This window comes from Lepidochelys olivacea (assembly GCF_965140295.1).
Source record: "Lepidochelys olivacea isolate rLepOli2 genome assembly, chromosome: 22".
NCBI lineage: Eukaryota > Metazoa > Chordata > Testudines > Cheloniidae > Lepidochelys > Lepidochelys olivacea.
The window spans coordinates 8,581,833-8,601,910 of record NC_140432.1 but is presented as its reverse complement, the minus strand read 5'-3'; the positions used below and the strand labels follow the sequence as shown (position 1 = coordinate 8,601,910).

The 20,078-nt window shown below is 42.3% G+C and overlaps 1 protein-coding gene across 1 annotated transcript in view; it reads left to right on the top strand.

Annotated features, from left to right (window-relative positions):
- ARHGAP32 (Rho GTPase activating protein 32) overlaps nt 1-20,078 on the top strand; it is a 404,315-nt gene that overhangs the window by 163,541 nt on the left and 220,696 nt on the right. The window contains exon 2 of the mRNA XM_084612034.1: nt 18,517-18,625. Within this exon, the coding sequence (XP_084468160.1) occupies nt 18,517-18,625 (109 nt within the window). The remainder of the gene's footprint in view (nt 1-18,516; nt 18,626-20,078) is intronic.

The following is a 20,078-nucleotide window of genomic DNA, read 5'->3' as shown; positions in this document are numbered from 1 at the left end:
TAAGGTGCCACAAGTACTCCTTTTCTTTTTGTGAAAAGAGTTCCACCCACAGGTGATATGGTGATTTTGACTTTTATCATTTTCCTGTGTGAGTTCATTCGCTAACACGCTTTGTTGTCCTATGACTGCAGGGGTATTAATGGGCCACTTCACCATGAATGGTCCCTTTAGAATATGTGCTAACCACTTATCTTAAACTATCTGCTTGACTTTGTATTTAACTGTGGCACTCGGAGTACCTTTCCAAAACCCGAAGAAGAGCTCTGTGTAGCTCGAAAGCTTGTCTCTCTCACCAATAGAAGTTGGTCCAGTAAAAGATATTACCTCACCCATCTTGTCTCTCTAATATTCTGAGACTGACGTGGCTACAACAAGGCTTATAACCATGATACACAGACTAGTCTAAACATGGCTATTTTTGTAGTGTAGATGGGGGCTTCTCTGCATAAAGGTATGATCAGTTAAACAGTTGACCCTGTATGAATGAATGCGAGTAACAGTAACATTTGGTTCAGCTAGAGAGAGGCTTTTTCTGCTGAACTGGCTAGCTGACTGAGCATGTTTTAAGTGTTGTCTCATGTTAGGAACAGTAATTGACACTGTACGGCATGCAAGGCTAATTGTAACTGATTGCACTTGGTTATTCGGTGTGTTGAAAGCATCTTTTCTCAGTTCGCTTTTGGGAAGACTAAATCTGTTGTCATAGTTTTGCATTGCCATCAAAATGTTTAGTAAACATGTCAAAGTAGAGATGGGCCTGAATTAATTTCCTGTAGCCCAGTTCCGGTCAGAGTTTGCCATTTGAACACACCTTGGACCAAATCTGAATTTCCCCAAATTTAAGGCAGTTTGGATTCAGATTCTTCTTATTTTGTATTAAGATAGCACCTGAAGGCCACAATAGAGATCAGAACACCTTTGTGCTACATGCTGTATGGACACATAGTAAGAGAGAGTCCCTGCCCTTAAGAGTTTACAGTCTCACAAACAAGACAAGGGGTAGGGAAGAGAGTAGTAATAACCTCATTTTATAGAAGGGGAACTAAGGCACAGGATAGATTATCATAGAATCCTAGAATCTCAGGGTTGGAAGGGACCTCAGGAGGTCATCTAGTCCAACCCCCTGCTCAAAGCAGGACCAATCCCCAATTTTTGCCCCAGATCCCTAAATGGCCCCCTCAAGGATTGAACTCACAACCCTGGGTTTAGCAGGCCAATGCTCAAACCACTGAGCTATCCCTCCTCCATAATGATTAATTGACTTGTCCAAAGCTGCTCAGAAAGTCTGTGGCAGAGGCAAGAATTAAAACCAAAAGGCAGCTCTTTAGCTGGTGCAAATTACCTCAACCTCAACACTTAACTCAGATCTCCTGAGTCCCAGCCTAGTGCCTTAACAACTAGACCGTCTTTCCTTGTTTCAAATCCCCAGTGCTCAGTTGTACTGTTTTAGTGTGAGCCCATCCCAAATTTAGAGGCTCCTCACATAAAAAATTGACCTTTTGTTATGTTGGGCTCCAATCCTGCAAACATGGATGATTTCAATGGGTCTATTCATGGTAGTAAAGTTAAGCATGTATGTAAGTGGATTGGGGCCAGAATGATGATTTGTGCTTTGGAAGTTCTAAGGGAACAGTGTGGGGTGACAACTTTTATATATATATATATAAAACAAAGGTCATATATATAAAAAATCTTGACCTTTGTTACTCCACAAGGCCTTAGATCATTAAAACTGAATTGTAAATGTCTATTATATTTTTCACCATTAGTGCAGTTGTACCTTTTGCACTACTTTCAACACTCACAGTGAAATGCACTAGCGAGCTTCACTTGGTACGTTCATTTTCTCTCTGACTTAAATGAATCTGAGTTCAGCAAAGCATTTATGTGCAAACATCAGTGCTTTGCTGAAGAGGGAAGTACTGTTGAATTGGGACCTAACAGAACAACAGTGTGAGAGATTGAAAACAGTAAACAAAGCTGCGAAACCTAGGAGAGGTGAAGATTAGAATCCATAATGGACAGCTCTATTGAATCTCGGCCACTCTGGCTCTTTCATATCACGATGATGTATTGATTACAGCTATGTCTACACTACAGACCTTACAGTGGCACAGCTGAACTGCCGCAGCTATGCCTGCTGTAAGGTCTCCTGTGTAGCCGCTCTATGCTGACAGGAGAGAGCTCTCCTGTCGACATAATTAAACCACCCCTAACTAGCAGCGGTAGCTGTGTCTGTGGGAGAGCGTCTCTCGTCGACATAGTATTGTCCACGCTGGTGCTTTTGTTGGCGAAACTGATCTCACTCAGAGGTGTGGTTTTTCTACATGCCTGATGGACAAAAGTGCTAATGTAGTCATAGCCTATTTTAGATGGGGAAGTGAATCTGTTGCTTTGGGATTAAGATTACATTCTTAAATGCAACTTTAAAATGAGGAGTGGTGGCTTTGTTTTTATTTTTATTGTCTGGTGGTTGTTTTTTTTTTTTTTTTTTACCTAGTGGACTTGAAAGGCATCTCTTGAAAATTGGCCATTTGACACCTTGAAGGTACTTGCAACCTGATCAGTGGTGTCAAGGTCCTTCTGGCAGAACTGTTTTAGCTGACTGAACAAAGTGAGTCACCTTGACAGCCAGTCCAAGTGTATTTACATCTGAAAACATATGAAGTGCCATCCAGCATTGGAATGTGTGTTTTTGGTTTCATTTTTTTGTCAAGTAGGGGTCACAAGGGATTCAGTGGAATAAAGTGTATGTGTGGAAAGGGAGTGTACGTATACCTGGAAAATGTGTAAGACCATTACAATGCTGAACTGTTGCTGCTGTACAACCTTAGATTGTATTTTAGCAAAAAGCATTGCTATCGAACAGTAGAAGTTGCCCATAACTACTGAACTCTGAGTGATCCAGTCTTTCCAGTGCCGCTTTTTTTAATGGCAGCATAGAAACTGCCTTTTAAATATTCATGCAAATTAATAAACACTTTAGGCAAATTGATAGATACCTTTGAGTCCCAAAGTTCAACTGAAACTTGGATGTGCAGAACATTTAACTAGGTTGGTTGCATCACAGCCTGTATTAAAAGCTTGTCGAGAGAATGATCAAGGTTTCAGAGGGCGAGGAAACAATATGTTGATTAAATGCTGCAGTAGTGCTCGTTTACTAAGTGCAGTCAGTCACAGGGTATATTAACAATGGTAGGAATGACCTATTCACCGTGGCATTTTCTAAAATTAATTAGAGTGCCATTACTAGTCTTCAAAAGGGTTTATTTAAAGCTGCTCATTTTTCTTTTTAACAGCTGTTCTTTTCTAAGGTTTTACAGTCCCAAACGAAAAGCGAATGCTGGACAAATAAGACATGCTTTTCCTTCTTCAGGAGAGAGATGTTTTCTTGTGACAATCGGTTTATAGGGAATCTCATCCTTTTAACAGGTAGTGATGCATATGAAGTGAGAATGATCCATTGTTTTAGATTACACTGAACAACCAAAAATAAGAACGTGCTTAAAGCCTGGTTCTTGAAACTTTCACTTAGGGTTTGTCTTCACTGACACTTTGTGGGAAAAACTATTGTCATTCAGGGGCGTTAAGAAAACCCCTCCCCCGCCCCCATCGACAAAAGTTTTACCTATGAAAAGCGCCCGTGTGAACAGCACTGTGTTGGCAGGAGCACTCTCCTGCCGACATAGCCGCTGCCACTTGTGGGGGGTGAAAGCCATGTTGCTAAAAGCCTCATAGTGTAGCCATAGCCTTAGATATGCGATCCTTAAAACTAACTAAATAAAAAGAAGCCCTACCTTTTCTTTCTTAATGCCCTCACAAATGCGTGATCTCCAACTCATGGTTGATTTCCAGAGTATACACAGTTTACTGTTCTGAATTTTGGAATTTGCATATATGGGAGATCTGAAATTTCCAACACTAAGTTTTTTTTTTTTCCCATGGTAGTACTATGGCTCTTATTTTAAAACATTTATTTGTGAAAAAATTCTAGAAGTACAACAGACTTCTGTTTTCCAGTACATAGTAGTGGTAATGATAGAAATAATGCTTGTATTCATCTAAAGCTACAAAAGTGTGGAAGTATCAATATCCCTATAAGACAGAAGGAGAAAACGATGCACAGAGTGGTTTGTATAATTGCGTTTTGATTTCTGATCCCTAATATTTGGCCCATAGCAGTACTTTTTTTCGTTGGCTTTCATTTCTTTAGAAAGCCACTTTTTCTTATAAAGAAATGAATTTGTGTACAAGACCTGGGGTTGTAGTTTGCAACTTTGTAGAGCATAAAAACAACCAAATTAAATAAAACAAAAATGCAACTGAAACAATTTCTTATGCCAGTTTCTCATTTTATATTTGACGATGAAATACAATACGTCTGTTGTTTGTTTGTTCTACCTACATAGGGGGATGCACTAACACAATTCTGCATTGGCAGGGAGATGGATTAACTGACCTACTCGGTCTTTTCCATCTCCAGCTTGCACAATTTCTCGAGACAGACTTCAACATTCTATTTCACATAATGCAGACGGACATAATGTAATCAGTAAGGTGTTGACAATGCTGATTTAAAACACTTGAAATGAATTAGTCTTCAAGGTCAGGAGTCTGAGCCTTCAATTCCCATCTCTTGTTTCACTTTTTCAGAAGCTATTGTGTTGGCTCTGCTTTCCAGAATGCATGATTATTCCCAGTAGACTCACTGTACTAGCCTTAGTTTTGTGGGGCAGAGGCGACTCAGGCGTGTTTGCTTGAAGAAACATTTGTGTTTCCCCAATTAGTGGCTGTCTTGGGTCTGGAATAAAGACAAGTTGAGTACTTTCTAGTTTTCTGTTTAGCTGCTTTGAGAATTGCACCAGCATCACACACATCATGCTATAGTTGTAGTTTTCCAGTTTTTTCTTTTCCAACTTTCCTCTTCCTGGAGATAAGTTACAAGCATTTGACTTGAAGAGATTTCTTTTCACTGTATATAGTCTATTTTGCATTAACATCTCCCTAATTTTTACAGTCTCACCCGCCATGTTGGTCAGCCAGCCCAGGACCCTGATGTTACTGTATCATTGCTCATTTACCCAATATTCCAAATACATTTTGTTTGCCCATGTTATAGTTTGATTCCTGTGATCAGGCGAATGAGAGGCATGGTCTGAGCAAAGGTCTGAAACCCAGGAGCTTTTGAGTTGTGATTGTGTCTCTGGCATGAACTCCCTGTGTACCCTTGCACAGGTCACTGTGTCTTTTAGTGCCTTCATTTTTCCATCTGTACAATGGAAATAATACTTACTTTCCCCGCATAGGTGGTAAAAGGATTAATAAGTTAACATTTGCAAAGCTCTGGGAAGTGCTAAATTCATTTGGTTTCACTGCTTTTAATTTTGTGTTGTCAGTCTGCTTGTTAATCCCTTCCATACAGTTCTGTTCTTGGTCCTGAATTTGTAGGAGGCAGTGGTGTTTGTAGCGACTCCACTGTTTTTATGTTGCCGTTAGGTTTGGCTATGGAAAGGGAGTACCGGTCATTTGAGGGGATGTGTTGTGTGAGATCTTGTGCTGCCTGGTTGCAGTGACCCACAGTGGTAGTGTGTTAGCAACGCATTGCTTTCTTACCCTCGTGTTACTGACTCCTGCAGCTGTAGTACAAGATCAAAAAGCCCCTCTAGGTTAGGGTGACCAGATTTTAAAGCTCTTAAGTTTGGGCAACCAAGATGCCTTAATTATTACTATCCTCTGGTGTTGAAGGTTAATGGAAGGTTTTGGGAGCTGAGAAGGACACATGGTGTTTCTGGCTGGTTGTGGTGGTAGATGTCCACTCATACCTTCTTTCCCTGGCAGTGGCTTTGCAACCTCCTGCCCTCAACAGTCGCCATGGCCTTCCTTGATCCCTATATTAAAGGATCTTAAACCCCAACAGCTCCTCCAATAAAGTCTCGTAGCACCTCCCCTGCTCAATTGTGCACTCAGTGTATTGTGGTATTGCAAATCCCACTCTTGTGCTGTCTGGTGTGCTCGAGGGTTTGGAGAACTCTTGGCTCCAGCCTGAGTTGGATCAGGCACAAGTTGAAGAGGGATGAAGCTCCAGTGCAAATCAGAGGCAACTATGGGCCTTAAGGTAAGGAAAAAGCCTGATGGGGAGAATTTGGCCCGCTGCCCATTTATGTTTAAACTGTCATATTTGGCCTCCTGAACTGAACTAACCTTCAGGTTTGGATTGCTGCAAAGCCCTAGGCTGCTGGTTCGCCTGTAGTGCAGTCCTGATGGCTGAAATAAACTCAAGCCTCAGCTGTGACCGGCACAGTGCCCTGTTAATGCCAGTCCTGGGATGCCTCACAACTCTGCCAATGTGCCTCACTCCTGTCTTGCAGGACCCACTGCTATTCTAGTCCTGGACCCCTGTTCTGCCAGTTTACCTTCATCCTAATCTGCAACACCCATGCTATTCTGTTTTAGCCCTCTCTTGAGTAGTGTCTGTCAACTGTGCCAAATTACATACTGCATTTGTTGTGTGGATGGACATCTCCAATGAGCAAGGGAGAGCAATCAGAAGGAAGTGAAAGTATGCTTCCAGCAAGCAGTGCAAAGCAAATTCCTTAACACACTATGCTTCTTAGCCCCCTGGTCAAGAATACACTATCTAGGCCTACTGTACTGTCCACTTGAACAGTGCCAGTTCCAATTCTAATTGAGTAGCGTTTGAAGGCTACTGGTCTTCAGCATCACTTTGTATTGGCAGAGACCTTATTAAAGGAGGATTCCTTGGGTAGTAATAACATCTCAGGAAACATCACTATCAGTAGAGTTGTAAATCCACTTGGATCATAAATTCCCCAGTGCTGGGGGCAATGCTTTCTCATTAGGTGGAGAAGTCTCAGGCACGACAATGGTGCGGTGTAAATACTAAATACAATAATAAATCAGTTTTCAGCAATTCTCACCCCCTAGATTGAGGTCAGAGAGAAAAGTCACTGGAGGGGAAAACAGCATGGATGGCTGAAATGCCTAATGTCTCCTTGGGGGAGCATAACCCAAAGTTCAGGCATGGCATTTAATTAAAAAAAAAAAAAATACAGCCACCAAAGAATGAGTATCTGTCAAACAGACAATTAACTGTCTGATGTGAGGAGCCTAACTTTCCAAATGTATAATGCTTCTATGCTATCACAGAGCTTCCAAACCATCGAACACCTAGGAGGCAATTTGTCATCTCCCTGGGAAAGGAGTGCCATCAATCTGAATGTTGCCAGCGTGCAGTGGTCCATGACCACAATTATCATACATCTCAGCCTACCAAGGTCCACGTGTGTGACAAAGACTAGAGTGTGGATATTCTATTAGGAGACTTAAAATGCTGTGGGATTTCTACCACTAGTTTAAATGACTCTCTAACTCCAGTTTCATTAATCTTTGTTTCTGATGTAAATAATTTGCAACATCAAGAATGAAGGGTCACCTTATTTGTGCGCAGCGTAGATAGGGCCAAGGACCGCCTCAACATGAGGGGCATTTAAGGTGCATGATGATTTGCCACCCAGTGGAAGTAGTGTTTGCAGTATTTCCTGTAGGAAATTAAAGCAATACTGCCAACTCCGACGCAGTTTCTGTCTTGCCTGTCTGTTTTTTAGAGCATCTGTCATCATGGTATCTAAGTGCTTATTGGCTTGTAAGATTCTAAGAGTTAGATCCTCGGCGGGTATAATTTGGCATAGCTCTTTTGAAGTCAGTGGAACTACACTGATTTTTACTGGCTGAGGATCTGGCCTCAAGTATGAAGTAAATTAGGCCTTGTCTACACTACAGAGTTTTGTTGATGCTCAGAAAGCATGATTATAAAAACTGGTATTGCATGGTCACACTCACTCCCTCTGTCAGCAGAGCGCATCCACACTTGGGGCACTAGCATCAACAGTGTGAGCAGTGCACTGTCGGTACTTATCCCACAGTCCAGCTCGACACCTTCTGCCCACTAGGTCTTGTGGGAAAGTGGAGCGGATCGTGGCGCATCTTGGGACTGGGCTCATTGTCCTGTGATGCATTGCTTTCTGTCCCAGCATTCCTTGGGCTTCTGGCTTTCTTTTGCGGCATTTTTCAGTGGCCCTTCTTTGCTGTGCAGCCTGGCATCTTTGTGAGAAGGGATGGATTGCGCACTGCTCTCCTATGCTCTTTTAGCTGTCATGAAGACATTGCGAATGGCAGTGCAGTTAATCGCAAAGTTCCTAACTGAAGAAGACTTCCAGTTGCCTGACATGTGTTGTGATATGGATAGGAGAAACTTTAGATGGCTTTTGGCATTCACAGAACAGCTGCAGAGGGTGGACCATTGTTTTGGGCTCGGGAAACAAGCACTGAATGGTGAGATCATATCGTCATGCAGGTGTGGGATGACGAGCAGTGGCTACAGAACTTTTGGCTACGGAAAACCACCTTCCTGGAACTGTGTCTGGAGCGCGCCCCAGCACTGTGGTGCAAGGACACCAGAATGAGAGCTGCTCTATCGGTAGACAAGCGTGTGGCAATCACTGTGTGGAAGCTGGTGACTCCAGACTGCTACTGGTTGGTCGTGAATCAATTTTGAGTTGGGAAGTTGATAGCTGGGGCTGTGTTAATGCAAGTGGGCAGGGCAATTTATTGCATTCTGCTATGAAGGACCGTGACTCTGGGAAATGTGCATGAAATAGTGGATGGCTTTGCAGAAATGGGTATCCCTAACTGTGGGTGGGCGATAGATGACGCACACATTCCAATTTTGGCACCAGACCACCTTGCGACAGAGTACATCAATAGGAAGGGGTACTTCTCCATGGTGTTGCAGGCTCTTGTGGATCACTTTAGGCATTTCACTGGCAGCTTCTTGCTCACCGGAGAGCCACTGCTGAGACTGGCTAAACACCTCCGAAGCGGTGAAGAGTTCCTGGCTGCCTGGCCCACTGGGTGACCCTGCCGGGAGCTTCACTTAGTTGTCTAACTCCACCTCTTCATCAATGAGTTCATCCTCTGGGTTAGGTCCTCTTTCCGCTGCCTCCAAGCCTGCCGAAGTATCCACGGCTCTTGGCGGTGGAGGTGGGGTTGCCACTGAGGATAGCACCCAGATAGAACTGGCAGGTCTTAGGTGCAGCGCCGATTTGCCTCCCTTGCCTTCTGGTGTGCATGCCTCAGCTCCTTTATCTTTGCTGTGCACTGCAGCGTGCCCTGATCATAGCCCTTTTCTCATAAGCCTCGAGAAATCTCCCCGTAGGTATCCCAGTTCCTCTGGCTCAAGTGCAGCCGTGACTGCACAGCCTCCTTTCCCCATATGCTGAGCAGATGGTCCAAGTGGGACCATGGTCACCTGGGAAAATGTGATGAGACCTCCCCCGGCCAAGCAAACAAGAAACGGAATTTCAAAAGTTCCCAGGGCTTCTCAGGGGGAGGGACAGATGGTTGCTCACCTGGCTGCAGGGCAGTAGAGTTCAAACTGCTGGCCAGAGCGGTCACGATGGGCATTGTGGGACACCTCTTGGAGGCCAATTAAAGTGATAAAATCAAGCGTGGTGTTTACATTGGCACTTCATCAACTAAAGTGTTGCACAAAAAGTCTTGTTTTTTGTCTGGGTGGTTTTATGTTGTCGCCAGAACAGGGCATTTTGGCCGCCAAAAGTCGGATCGCAATATGTACGCATCCACTGTTTTGTCGACACTTAGTAAGGCAAATCCCTTTAGATTCTCACGTGCATCCTGAGCAAGAGCAGGAGCCAGCGAAACATGATTGTTACCCGTTTTCAGAAAAGCAAGGCCTTGTCTACACTAGAAGGTTGTAGGTCTCTAACTATACTGGTGTACTAAATGTAGTACAATCCCGACTAGTGTGGATGCAGTTATATCAGTATAAAGATGCTTTATATTGTATAGCTGTTATGGTGTAAGGCACCTTTATACCGGTATAACTGCATCTCCGGTGGGGCTTGTACTGACATAACTGTGTCTGTAAACAATCGCACCCCAAACTGATGACACAGTTACATTGGTAGAAAAATTGTGTCTAGACCAGGCCTTAGAGTAACAAGAGTGACAAGACACTCACCAGTACTGTTTCAGTTCATGTTTTGATCCAGGCAACATCTCTAGGGGGAGCCCAGGACATTCAGATGTAATCATGAAAAGGAGAATAGTTAGACAGAAAACTTGGTCAATGTAAAGAAGATCTCATGACGATAGCATGTTGCTGTGTAGATGTGTGTGCTGCAGTAGCATCTAACCCTTGGTCATGCAGCATAGTAAGAGATCCCTGCCAGGAGAATATTGCAGCTGTTAAATTGGAGTGTTTAATTCCTCATTGGGAGAAATGGAAATGCAGTACTTGATGGGATCAGCAAATTAGATTTGAGGATCCCGAAAAGGGCATCACAATGTTTTTTTCTGATACTGGTGTTAATGTGACATGAAATGTATCCAGCTGTAATTTGAAATTGATAAACTCACCCTACCAGAAATCTTTAAGGTTACCAGAAATAGGTGCAAATGCAAGCTGTGAATTTAGAAAAATGTTCTGTAAATATTTGTTCCAGTACATTTGATTCTCAATTTACAATGAAGAAGGGTTCATTCATCTGAAGAGAGATTGCTTAATGGCCTTCTACACGGACAGAACTTTTTTATTAATGTAATGGTGCCAGATTGCATTTGAAGGGCATTCAGAGATACTAAAGAGACTAAGAAATGCCATTTTAAATAGTAAAGGTATTTGTTTTCATTATGGGTAAATGCCCTTTTATGTTTTGATGCATTTGAGGCTCCTGTGAGGGTATGAGGGAGACTTTTTGTTTTGTATTTAATATCTATAATATGTCTGTGTTAAATATTTTATGTAAAATAACCCTGAGACTTAATTTGTTCCCCCCTGTGTGTAAGAAATCTGTGGAAGGGAACAAGCTAATCAGCCTTCCTGTTCACATTTCTGATATATGGCAGGTAAGATGTGCAGATTGTGCTAGGTATTCTTAGGCTGTAGTGTAGACATAACCTATGTCAGCATAATTTATGTTGCTCGGATGGGAATAAACAACCCCCCTGAGTGACATAATCTACACCAACGTATGGGGCTCATGTGCAAGTGATGCCTGACCAACCTGATTGCCTTCTATGATGAGATAACTGGCTCTGTGGATATGGGGAAAGCGGTGAACGTGATATACCTTGACTTTAGCAAAGCTTTTGATATGGTCTCCCACAGTATTCTTGCCAGCAAGTTAAAGAAGTATGAATTGGATGAATGGACTATAAGGTGGAAAGAAAGCTGGCTAGATCGTCGGGCTCAATGGGTAGTGATCAATGGCTCGATGTCTAGTTGGCAGCCGGTATCAAGCAGAGTGCCCCAGGGGTCGTTCCTGGGGCTGGTTTTGTTCAACATCTTCATTAATGATCTGGATGATGGGATTAATTGCCCCCTCAGCAAGTTCATGGATTACACTGAGCTGTGGGGAGAGGTAGATATGCTCGTGAGTAGGGATAGGGTCCAGAGTGACCTAGACAAATTGGAGGATTGGGCCAAAAGAAAACTGATGAGGTTCAACACGGACAAGTGCAGAGTCCTGCACTTAGGGCAGAAGAATCCCATGCACCGCTACAGGCTGGGGACCGACTGGCTAAGCAGCAGTTCTGCAGAAAAGGACCTGGGGATTACAATGGACGAGAAGCTGGTTATGAGTCAACAGTGTGTCCTTGTTACCAAGAAGGCTAATGGCATATTAGGCTGCATTAGTAGGAGCATTGCCAGCAGATCGAGGGAAGTGATTATTCCCCTCTATTTGGCACTGGTGAGGCCACATCTGGAGTATTGTATCCAGCTTTGCGCCTCCCCACTACAGAAAGGATGTGAACAAATTGGAGAGGGTCCAGCGGAGGGCAATGAAAATGAATAGGCGACTGGGGCACATGACTTATGAAGAGAGGTTGAGGGTACTGGTCTTATGTAATCTGCAGAAGAGAAGAGTGAGGGGGGATTTGATAGCAGCCTTCAACTACCTGAAGGGGGGGTTGCAAAGAGGATGGAGCTAGGCTGTTCTCAGTGGTGGCAGATGACAGAACAAGGAGCAGTGGTCTCAAGTTGCAGTGGGGGAGGTCTAAGTTGGATATTAGGAAAAACCATTTCACTGGGAGGGTGGTGAAGCACTGGAATGGGTTACCTAGGGAGGTGGTGGAATCTCCATTTTTAGAGGTTTTTAAGACCCAGCTTGACAAAGCCCTGGCTGGGATGATTTAGTTGGGGTTGGTCCTGCTTGGAGCAGGGGGTTGGACTAGATGACCTCCTGAGGTCTCTTCCAACCCTAATCTTCTGTGATTCTGTGTGCACAGCGCTGTGTTGGTGGGAGAAGCTCTCTTGCCGACATAGCTTTTGCCGTTCTCAGAGGTGATTTTATTATGCCAACATGAGAGCTCTCTTGTCGGTATAGCGTGTCTTCTCCAGATGAGCTGCAGCAGTGCAGTTGTAGCACTATATGTGTGGACATGACCTGAAAAAAAAAATCCCTGTTTCATGGGACCAGGACTCCCATGGGATGGGGTCAGGAAAAGTTATGGGGTCTGTGGACCACTAGGAAACCTCCCCACTCTAATATATGCAGGGCCCTTTGTTTTCAGTTTTTATTTTATTTAATTTTTCCCAGGAATTTTCAGTGTTCTTTACCACAGCAACAAAAACATGTGAAAATCAGTGCAAAAAACTATTAATAATTTTTCTGGGTAAATATTGGGGTTTATTTTGGTGGATGGAAAGACGGGGGAAAGTATTCAGTAAGTTAATGCTTTGAATTCCGCTCATCAGTGTGGTTTGTTGCACAGCTAAAACAGAACTCAAAACACAATGCCACCTCTGAGTTTAAGAAAACAACGTATCTCTGGTCCCCAAATAAAACTTTTCATTTGAATAGAATGTTTACTGATGTAGACTTTGAACTGTTAGTCTATAAATATTTACATTTTTAATAATTAGGCCACACCATTTGCAGTTCATACACTCAACTTCATCCTTTTTTCCTGTTTTTGTTTTTTAAAACTTTTGAATACTTCCTTGCGTTCTGAAATGTATTCTGATACAGATTTTTGTTTTCTTTCCATTTTAGTGTGTCAAATCTTTAAACCATTATCTGCAAAGACTAATGTATTATCGTAATACATGTATCTCCTGCAATGTATTGTATTTTCCTAATAAAACAAGTTATTTTTTATATGTTTGAATGATACAAAAGTAGGGTGAAAATCAGAAAAAAATGAATGATACTTTTGGTAAAACCTGGGAATTTTTGGGTAAAAATTGGTTAAAACTGAAAATGAAGGGGCATACAGATGCGCCATGGTACATTTCCCCTCCTCCCCCCCACCCCCCCCCCCCCGCTTCCTTCATCTCCTGCAACAGTAGCATGACAGGCTCCCAGCTGAATTGAAATTGGCATGTGACTATAGCGTGTGCTTTATAACCTCTCTGGGAGGACTCTTGGAGAGGCCAGAGTCTGCTACTATGGAAGTCAATGGCAAAACACCATTTGAAAGTGTGGAGGATGAGCTGAAGCTGGATGAGGAGAAACTAATTCTTCTCTGTGCAGCCTTCAGTCCATAGATATGTTTAGGTTAATTTTCCCCTGCTCCGCCTAGGTCAAATGCCATGTTCCCTTTCTTCACATGGACATGTGGGGGTTTTACACAGACTTTGGAGGCAGGGAGAGTATCTGGAGTAGTGCCCTCCTCCTCTGACCATGGCTTTTTCTCTCCTTTGTGCTGCTTAGTGGGATGGGGGAGGGAAGAGACATAGGGGCTATTCTGCTTAATCCAGGCCAAATTTGCGGGGGGGAGGAGGAAAAAGCCATGCGGCATGAGAAAGTAGGAGTCGGAACAATCATCCCCTTGCACGTGGCATTTTCGATCTTCAGTCAGCCTCTCTTTCAGAGATGTGACTTCAGAGCAGTTTTTGTTAAAATACTGAAGAATAAGGAAAGGTATAAAATGTGTATAGTTTTCTGAGAAACTAACTCTTTCAATTTCTGGGGGTAATTGTGTTTAGTGTTTGGCCTAATTGCATGCTACTTGCTTGAATCTTGAGGTGTCCTGGAGGACAACTGTCAAATACCAAAATCAGTTGTTTGTTTAAAATGTATAATTGGGAAGCCATAACCACTCTTACCCCTTCATGAGCTGAGAGAGGCCAGAACAGCTTTTTTTAGTAAATACATTAGATGTATTTCAAATTCTTAGGGGGGATGGGATGGGAAGAATTTATTGCTGGGCAGGGAGTTTCTGGTTTGTATGCACAATAAGGCATCTTTAAAAAATGATACTAGCTGCCTAATAAACAGGAATGGCTCCTGTGGAGCTGTTCCAGTTTGTCATGGGACATAATTAAGGTTGTGGGAGAGCTCCTGGGAAACTTGCAGGAAAGCGTGATTGCCGATTTGCAGGCTTATTTTTAGAATACACTGTATGGGGCACAAGTCTCTTCCCATTAGAGAATGGTAGAATGGTAGAACTCCCAATGGTAGAACTCCCAGCGACTTGCCTGTGGTCAGGAGCAGGCATATAGCTTATACAGTGTGCGTGCATTTTATTATCCATCATCTGTAAATCCACTTCCCCATTTTATAGTCTTTGTATGAACTTACTGTAAATCTAATTCCACGCGTTGCACAACGACTAATAATCTTGTCAGGACTGTATTTTTGGTCACTGAGATCAGGAAACCAGAGGGCTGGGCCTCCTGCCAGCTCCTAAATGACACAAAGTGCGTAGTGTCATGCCAACAGGAATGTTTTTCTCTCTGTCCACCTGGAACTATCCCGTCATAAATCCTTGTGAAAGAAACAGCCAGACCTACAGTGATGTGCTCCGGGTTCACTCCTAGCTCGTGGGGTGTATGCAATAATTAAAGGATGGGGTAAGTGAGCTCACTACAGCTTGCGGTCTTGAGCAACCAGTGAGAACTCATACAGATGGGTCCGTTGACTCATTCTGCTTCCAAGGTTCAGTGACCTGCTACTATAACAATGTAGGTTGGTGGGTTTGGAGGGAAATTACGAGTTAAGCTCTCCTAAATGCTGTGGGTGTTAGTTACAGTGGGAGAATATATTCAGTTTTTGTAGACTGGCTGTTTGGTCAAAGTTCCCCACTGATTCCTGTGAGTCTTTATATACCCAATTTGGTTCCTTCACTATCCTGAGAAATTCCCTAACACCTGTGATTTTTCAAAGTAAAATTACCATTTACTGCCTGCCTGCAAACTTCATTAAAACGTTTGAGCAAAATGTGCAAAACCTGCCATGCTTAGCCCCTGGAGGAACCTGTCCTTGGTCTCATATTGCAGGTGAAATCTCAGGTATGCAAAAATACAAAAACAAAAAAAACCTTCAACCTTTTTTGGCAGGAGAGTGATCATACTAAGAAACCAGCTGTCTGATAAGAAAGCAAAGATGGGAATTGCCATCAGGTATGAGGAATAGTGTAAAAAGAAAAGGAGTACTTGTGGCACCTTAGAGACTAACCAATTTATTAGAGCATAAGCTTTCGTGAGCTACAGCTCACTTCATCAGATGCATATCGTGGAAACTGCAGCAGACTTTATATATACAGAGAGAATATGAACCAATACCTCCTCCCACCCCACTGTCCTGCTGGTAATAGCTTATCTAAAGTGATCATCAGGTGGGCCATTTCCAGCACAAATCCAGGTTTTCTCACCCTCCACCCCCCCACACAAATTCACTCTCCTGCTGGTGATAGCCCATCCAAAGTGACAACTCTTTACACAATGTGCATGACAATCAAGTTGGGCTATTTCCTGCACAAATCCAGGTTTTCTCACATCCCCCCCACCCCCATACACACACAAACTCACTCTCCTGCTGGTAATAGTGTAGGAATAGGAATAGTGTAGTAAACACATTTGTAATCTGAAGTGATTATAAAGGTGTAAATTCTTACTTACAAACATCCATTCAGTATTTTGCTTGTTTTTAATGGTGAGATGACAAAATGCAGGTATGAAGCTAAGTATAAAATTACACAAAAAAGTCTACAAACAAGGCCACCCTATTGCTAGAGGTATTAGTCATGCACTCCTTACCTCTTGTGTATAGTACGCAATCCACTAGTATGATGTGTGAAGTGTGCCGCAAAACATATGTGCAAACTTTGGAATGTGTGCGTTTAATAGATCTAGATCTGAGGCCAGTGTTTAATTAGCCATCTCCTCTGGCTTCTTCTCTGGCTCCATGTCTGGCAGTTGTGATTATGGAACAGTTTATGGGGCTTTGTGTAAGGTGGCTATTGCTTCTGAGATGTTTTGTCCTCCAGGATGCCTTTTTATATGGTCTCACTTCTGAAGCGAGGAATTTCCCCCTCATAAACTTGGGTCTGGGGGCGTGAGAAGGACAATGGAAGAGAAGATGAGATCCCACAGATATTCACAAAGATCCCCGTCCAGAGCCTAGATGCAAAATACAGCTAACCTTTAAGTCTTACCACTGCTCCAGCTGTATTGTGTCTGGGTTGTTGGCAACTCTGATAGAGGAAACCAAGGTTTATATCGCATAACTGGTACATGGTGTGTGGCAAGAGGGCAAATAATTGAGCTTTATTCCATGTTTGATATGCTGTGGAAGCCAGCACTAGCCTAAGGCATTGGTATCTTTGTGTGGTGCATAGACCAGAAGTTTAAATGGAGATTTCATACATGTAGCAAACCCAGTTGTTCTGTACTCTGCATCTGCTCTTACCATCCATTGTAAAATAAATGCAGTGTATGCCACCCTGCTTTTATATGCATTTGATGAATCTCTCAGAATTTGTCAGCCGCATTTTCCATTATCCTGTATCTGCATTGTCTTGCAATGTACACCAGTGCAAAATGCTACCAAATCAGAATGGGAATGATTTATACTCTCTTTGCTCTGGGTGTAAATAGCTACATAAGGTGCAGGGCAATGGAATATGTCCATGTGTATGGCACATTGCTGTGTATTTATGCAAAGCTCCTATACAATGGGTTTCCTTTGTTGAATCAAAAACTAGTTTGCCCAAGTGTCGGGGCCATAGCAGCTGTAGAATTAGATTATAAAAGTAGATTGCAATTATTTAATCTGGCTATTGATAGCATACATTTATTTGACTATTTTTCTTTTTATGGAATTGTAACTAAAATGTTTGTTATTTGCATTCTCTGCTTAATTGATCTGCATTGCAAAATCACTATTTATGGAGTGCTTCACGTTTCAACTATATACATACATATGCCTTTTACAGCTTTATAGTTTAAGTTTTTACTGTACGAAGCTAGCAATTAAGATTGGTGATCTGTTCAGGAAAAAAGGTGGAACATCACTAGCAAATCTTTCGTAATGCTTATTTAACAACATTTTAAAGAATTGCAAAGTGCATAGCAATGCTATGTAAAGGCTTTCAGTATAGTTATTCCTTTAGTCAAACTGGATGATTCATCATAGCTAACATTTGGCTCACCCTTCGTTCCTTTGGGTTCATGTATGTGCTGTGCTGATTAATGAAATGGTTTGCCTAAATAAATAAATATATGGCAGTCTATTATTAAAGATTAGCTTTGAATTGTGCATGTTGTTAATGAAGCTGGGATGGATCACACCAGATACTCAGCAGGATTTAGTGCTTTAGATCTTTGCTGCTGTCCCCTGCAAAGTGTCGTTTATATGGCCTGCTTAACTTCGTTCATAACAATAGAGATGCCTTAGAGGTGAACTGGGAAGCTTTTGTAAGTACTTTTTTTTTTTTCAGAAGATTTGAGCTCCCAGCCACGTCCATAAAGGTTTCTGTGTTGGAATACAAATAAATTGTGTAAGGTGTTTGAAAATCAGATCCTCCTTACCTGCAGAAATTTTTAGCCTGAGAAATTTAGGTGCTGAGCACCCCGCAAATACTATTGAAATGAGTGTGAGTCAAGGGCACTCTGCATCACACAGGGTAAGGAAAAACGCTGGAACAACTGATGACCCAGACCTTGTACTATCAGGGTCTTGATATACTAACCTTGCAGGCATGCAAGGGCCATCTTTTTTCCCCCTCAAGAATTTGGGGGGAAAAGTGGGGCAGGAGATGGTGCTAGAAGTGATTGTTGACAGCTATTGTTATTCATGTGGTTAATTTTGCTTGTCTGGCCAGTCTGTTGAATTCATTGAATCTGCTCAACGTGTTAGAAGATTTTAATTTTTTTGTTTCATTTTTTTTTAAAGTTTTTTCAAGTGTCCAGTGATTAGGATGAAGGCTTAAAAAAAAATCAAAATAAACCAATAATTTAAAGTTGGTTTGGGAATGCAAATTTCCAAACTAGATTACGTTCTTGAGCTGCTGGTATTCTCAGGGGGAAAGAAAAAAAGAAAAGAAAACCACGAATACCAGATATTTAAAAGCCTTCGCATTTTGATTTGAGAGAGTATTTCATACATGCAGCACCAATGTGAAGCCATAAGTAAGCTTTGCTAGGAATTTGTAAGCAAGAAACAAGCATGTCTGTCTTTTTCTCTCTAGAATGATGAAGTCCTCTGTACATACAGAAGAGGATGACTTTGTTCCAGAACTTCAGAGAAGCATTCATCCCCGAGAGAGGCCGGATTGGGAAGAGACTCTCAGTGCTATGGTAAAGCATTGTTATATTTTATATATGCCTTGCTTTCTGTCCTGATCAGTGTTAGAATGATCTGCCCACTGATTCTTTTATAGTTATAGATTTTGATGTGATGATCTTCTATTTCAAATCATTACGCTGATTATACAGGAGTCTGAAGAATAGTGGGATGCATTCCTTCCTCTTGCAGTTCACTGATGGAGAAACACACGTATGGAGGTTCTGTCCTATTAATACATGCCCCTAAGCAGGCCTAGTAATCAATTAAATGGTCCATAATGTCACAGTGATTTTCAGTCTGCATTAACCTCTTATTCAGCAACTATCTCCAGTACGAGGGGAACATCTAGTAAAAACATGCTCTTTAAAGCACACAGTGTTGCACAGAGAAAATTAGCAATATGTTGGCTGTGCCTACATAAATAAAACATTGGCTTCAAAACTAAACCCCCACAGTGAATAGAACAGTGGAAAATTAACCAGCTAGTGCATGTTTCCATGCTCCGTGAAGTCAATGGAAAGCAGGCGTTGAGTTGGGCCATGACAGTTGTGGCCTGATTTTTTCAAATGAGCTGAGCACCTTGAGCTCAGGTTGACTCAAGTGAGAGCTGGGATTGCTCAGCTTTGGAAATCAGGCTGTTACTCTGTTAGCAACTTCAGTGGACTTCCTTACTTGGTGGCCTCGTTAAGTGATCTTACGTCACAGCACCATGGCCTGACTTCTGTTAGCGTCAGGCTAGCTGGAGCTTGTGGTGAATGTTCATTTTATAATTTCTAATGTGAACCAAATTGCCTTATTAACCAATGAGACTGGTGGGAAAATTCTACTCCAGTGACTGAGATATTGATTCTCTGTGTGTGGGATGGGTTTTTAATCCCCTGCTTCAGAAGAGCTGGGTGCAACACCCTTCCAAGTAAACACCTGGTAGTAAAAAATTCACTGTCTTCATTTGTGATCAGTAAATATTTTGTGCTTTTGTTGTGTCCCCTTTGGATTTGCAGGGCTCATTTTGCATGAGTGTCAAGGTGGGACTCTTTATCAACAATGGCAAAGATAGGCGGGTCAATATTTTAAAAGTAAGCCTCATGCCCCAATCATTTTCTTACTTTTTGGTCAGATGATTCTGACTCAACCGTGTCACTTATGCACCTTCCTAATGCCTGAATTGTTTTTTCTGGAGGAGTCACTGCTTTTTGTCTTCAGCAATGTTATTGCTGGCAGGATAAATATTCTTTGTCTTCTGATTTTTCTCTTCTCTTCCTACTGTGTCTGACATCATTCTCTCTCCTTTCCTTCCCTCTGCATGCTCCTCCCCCCATAGCATGCTTCAAGCATTAGATGGTAGCAGCAATTCTGATGTCTAATAAGTTCTATTAGCAGTACATATCTAATGCTAATAGAGCTTCTTGCTGTCCCTGCTGAGACAGCATGCCATGCTGTCTAGGGGCTGGGGGGAATTTCCAT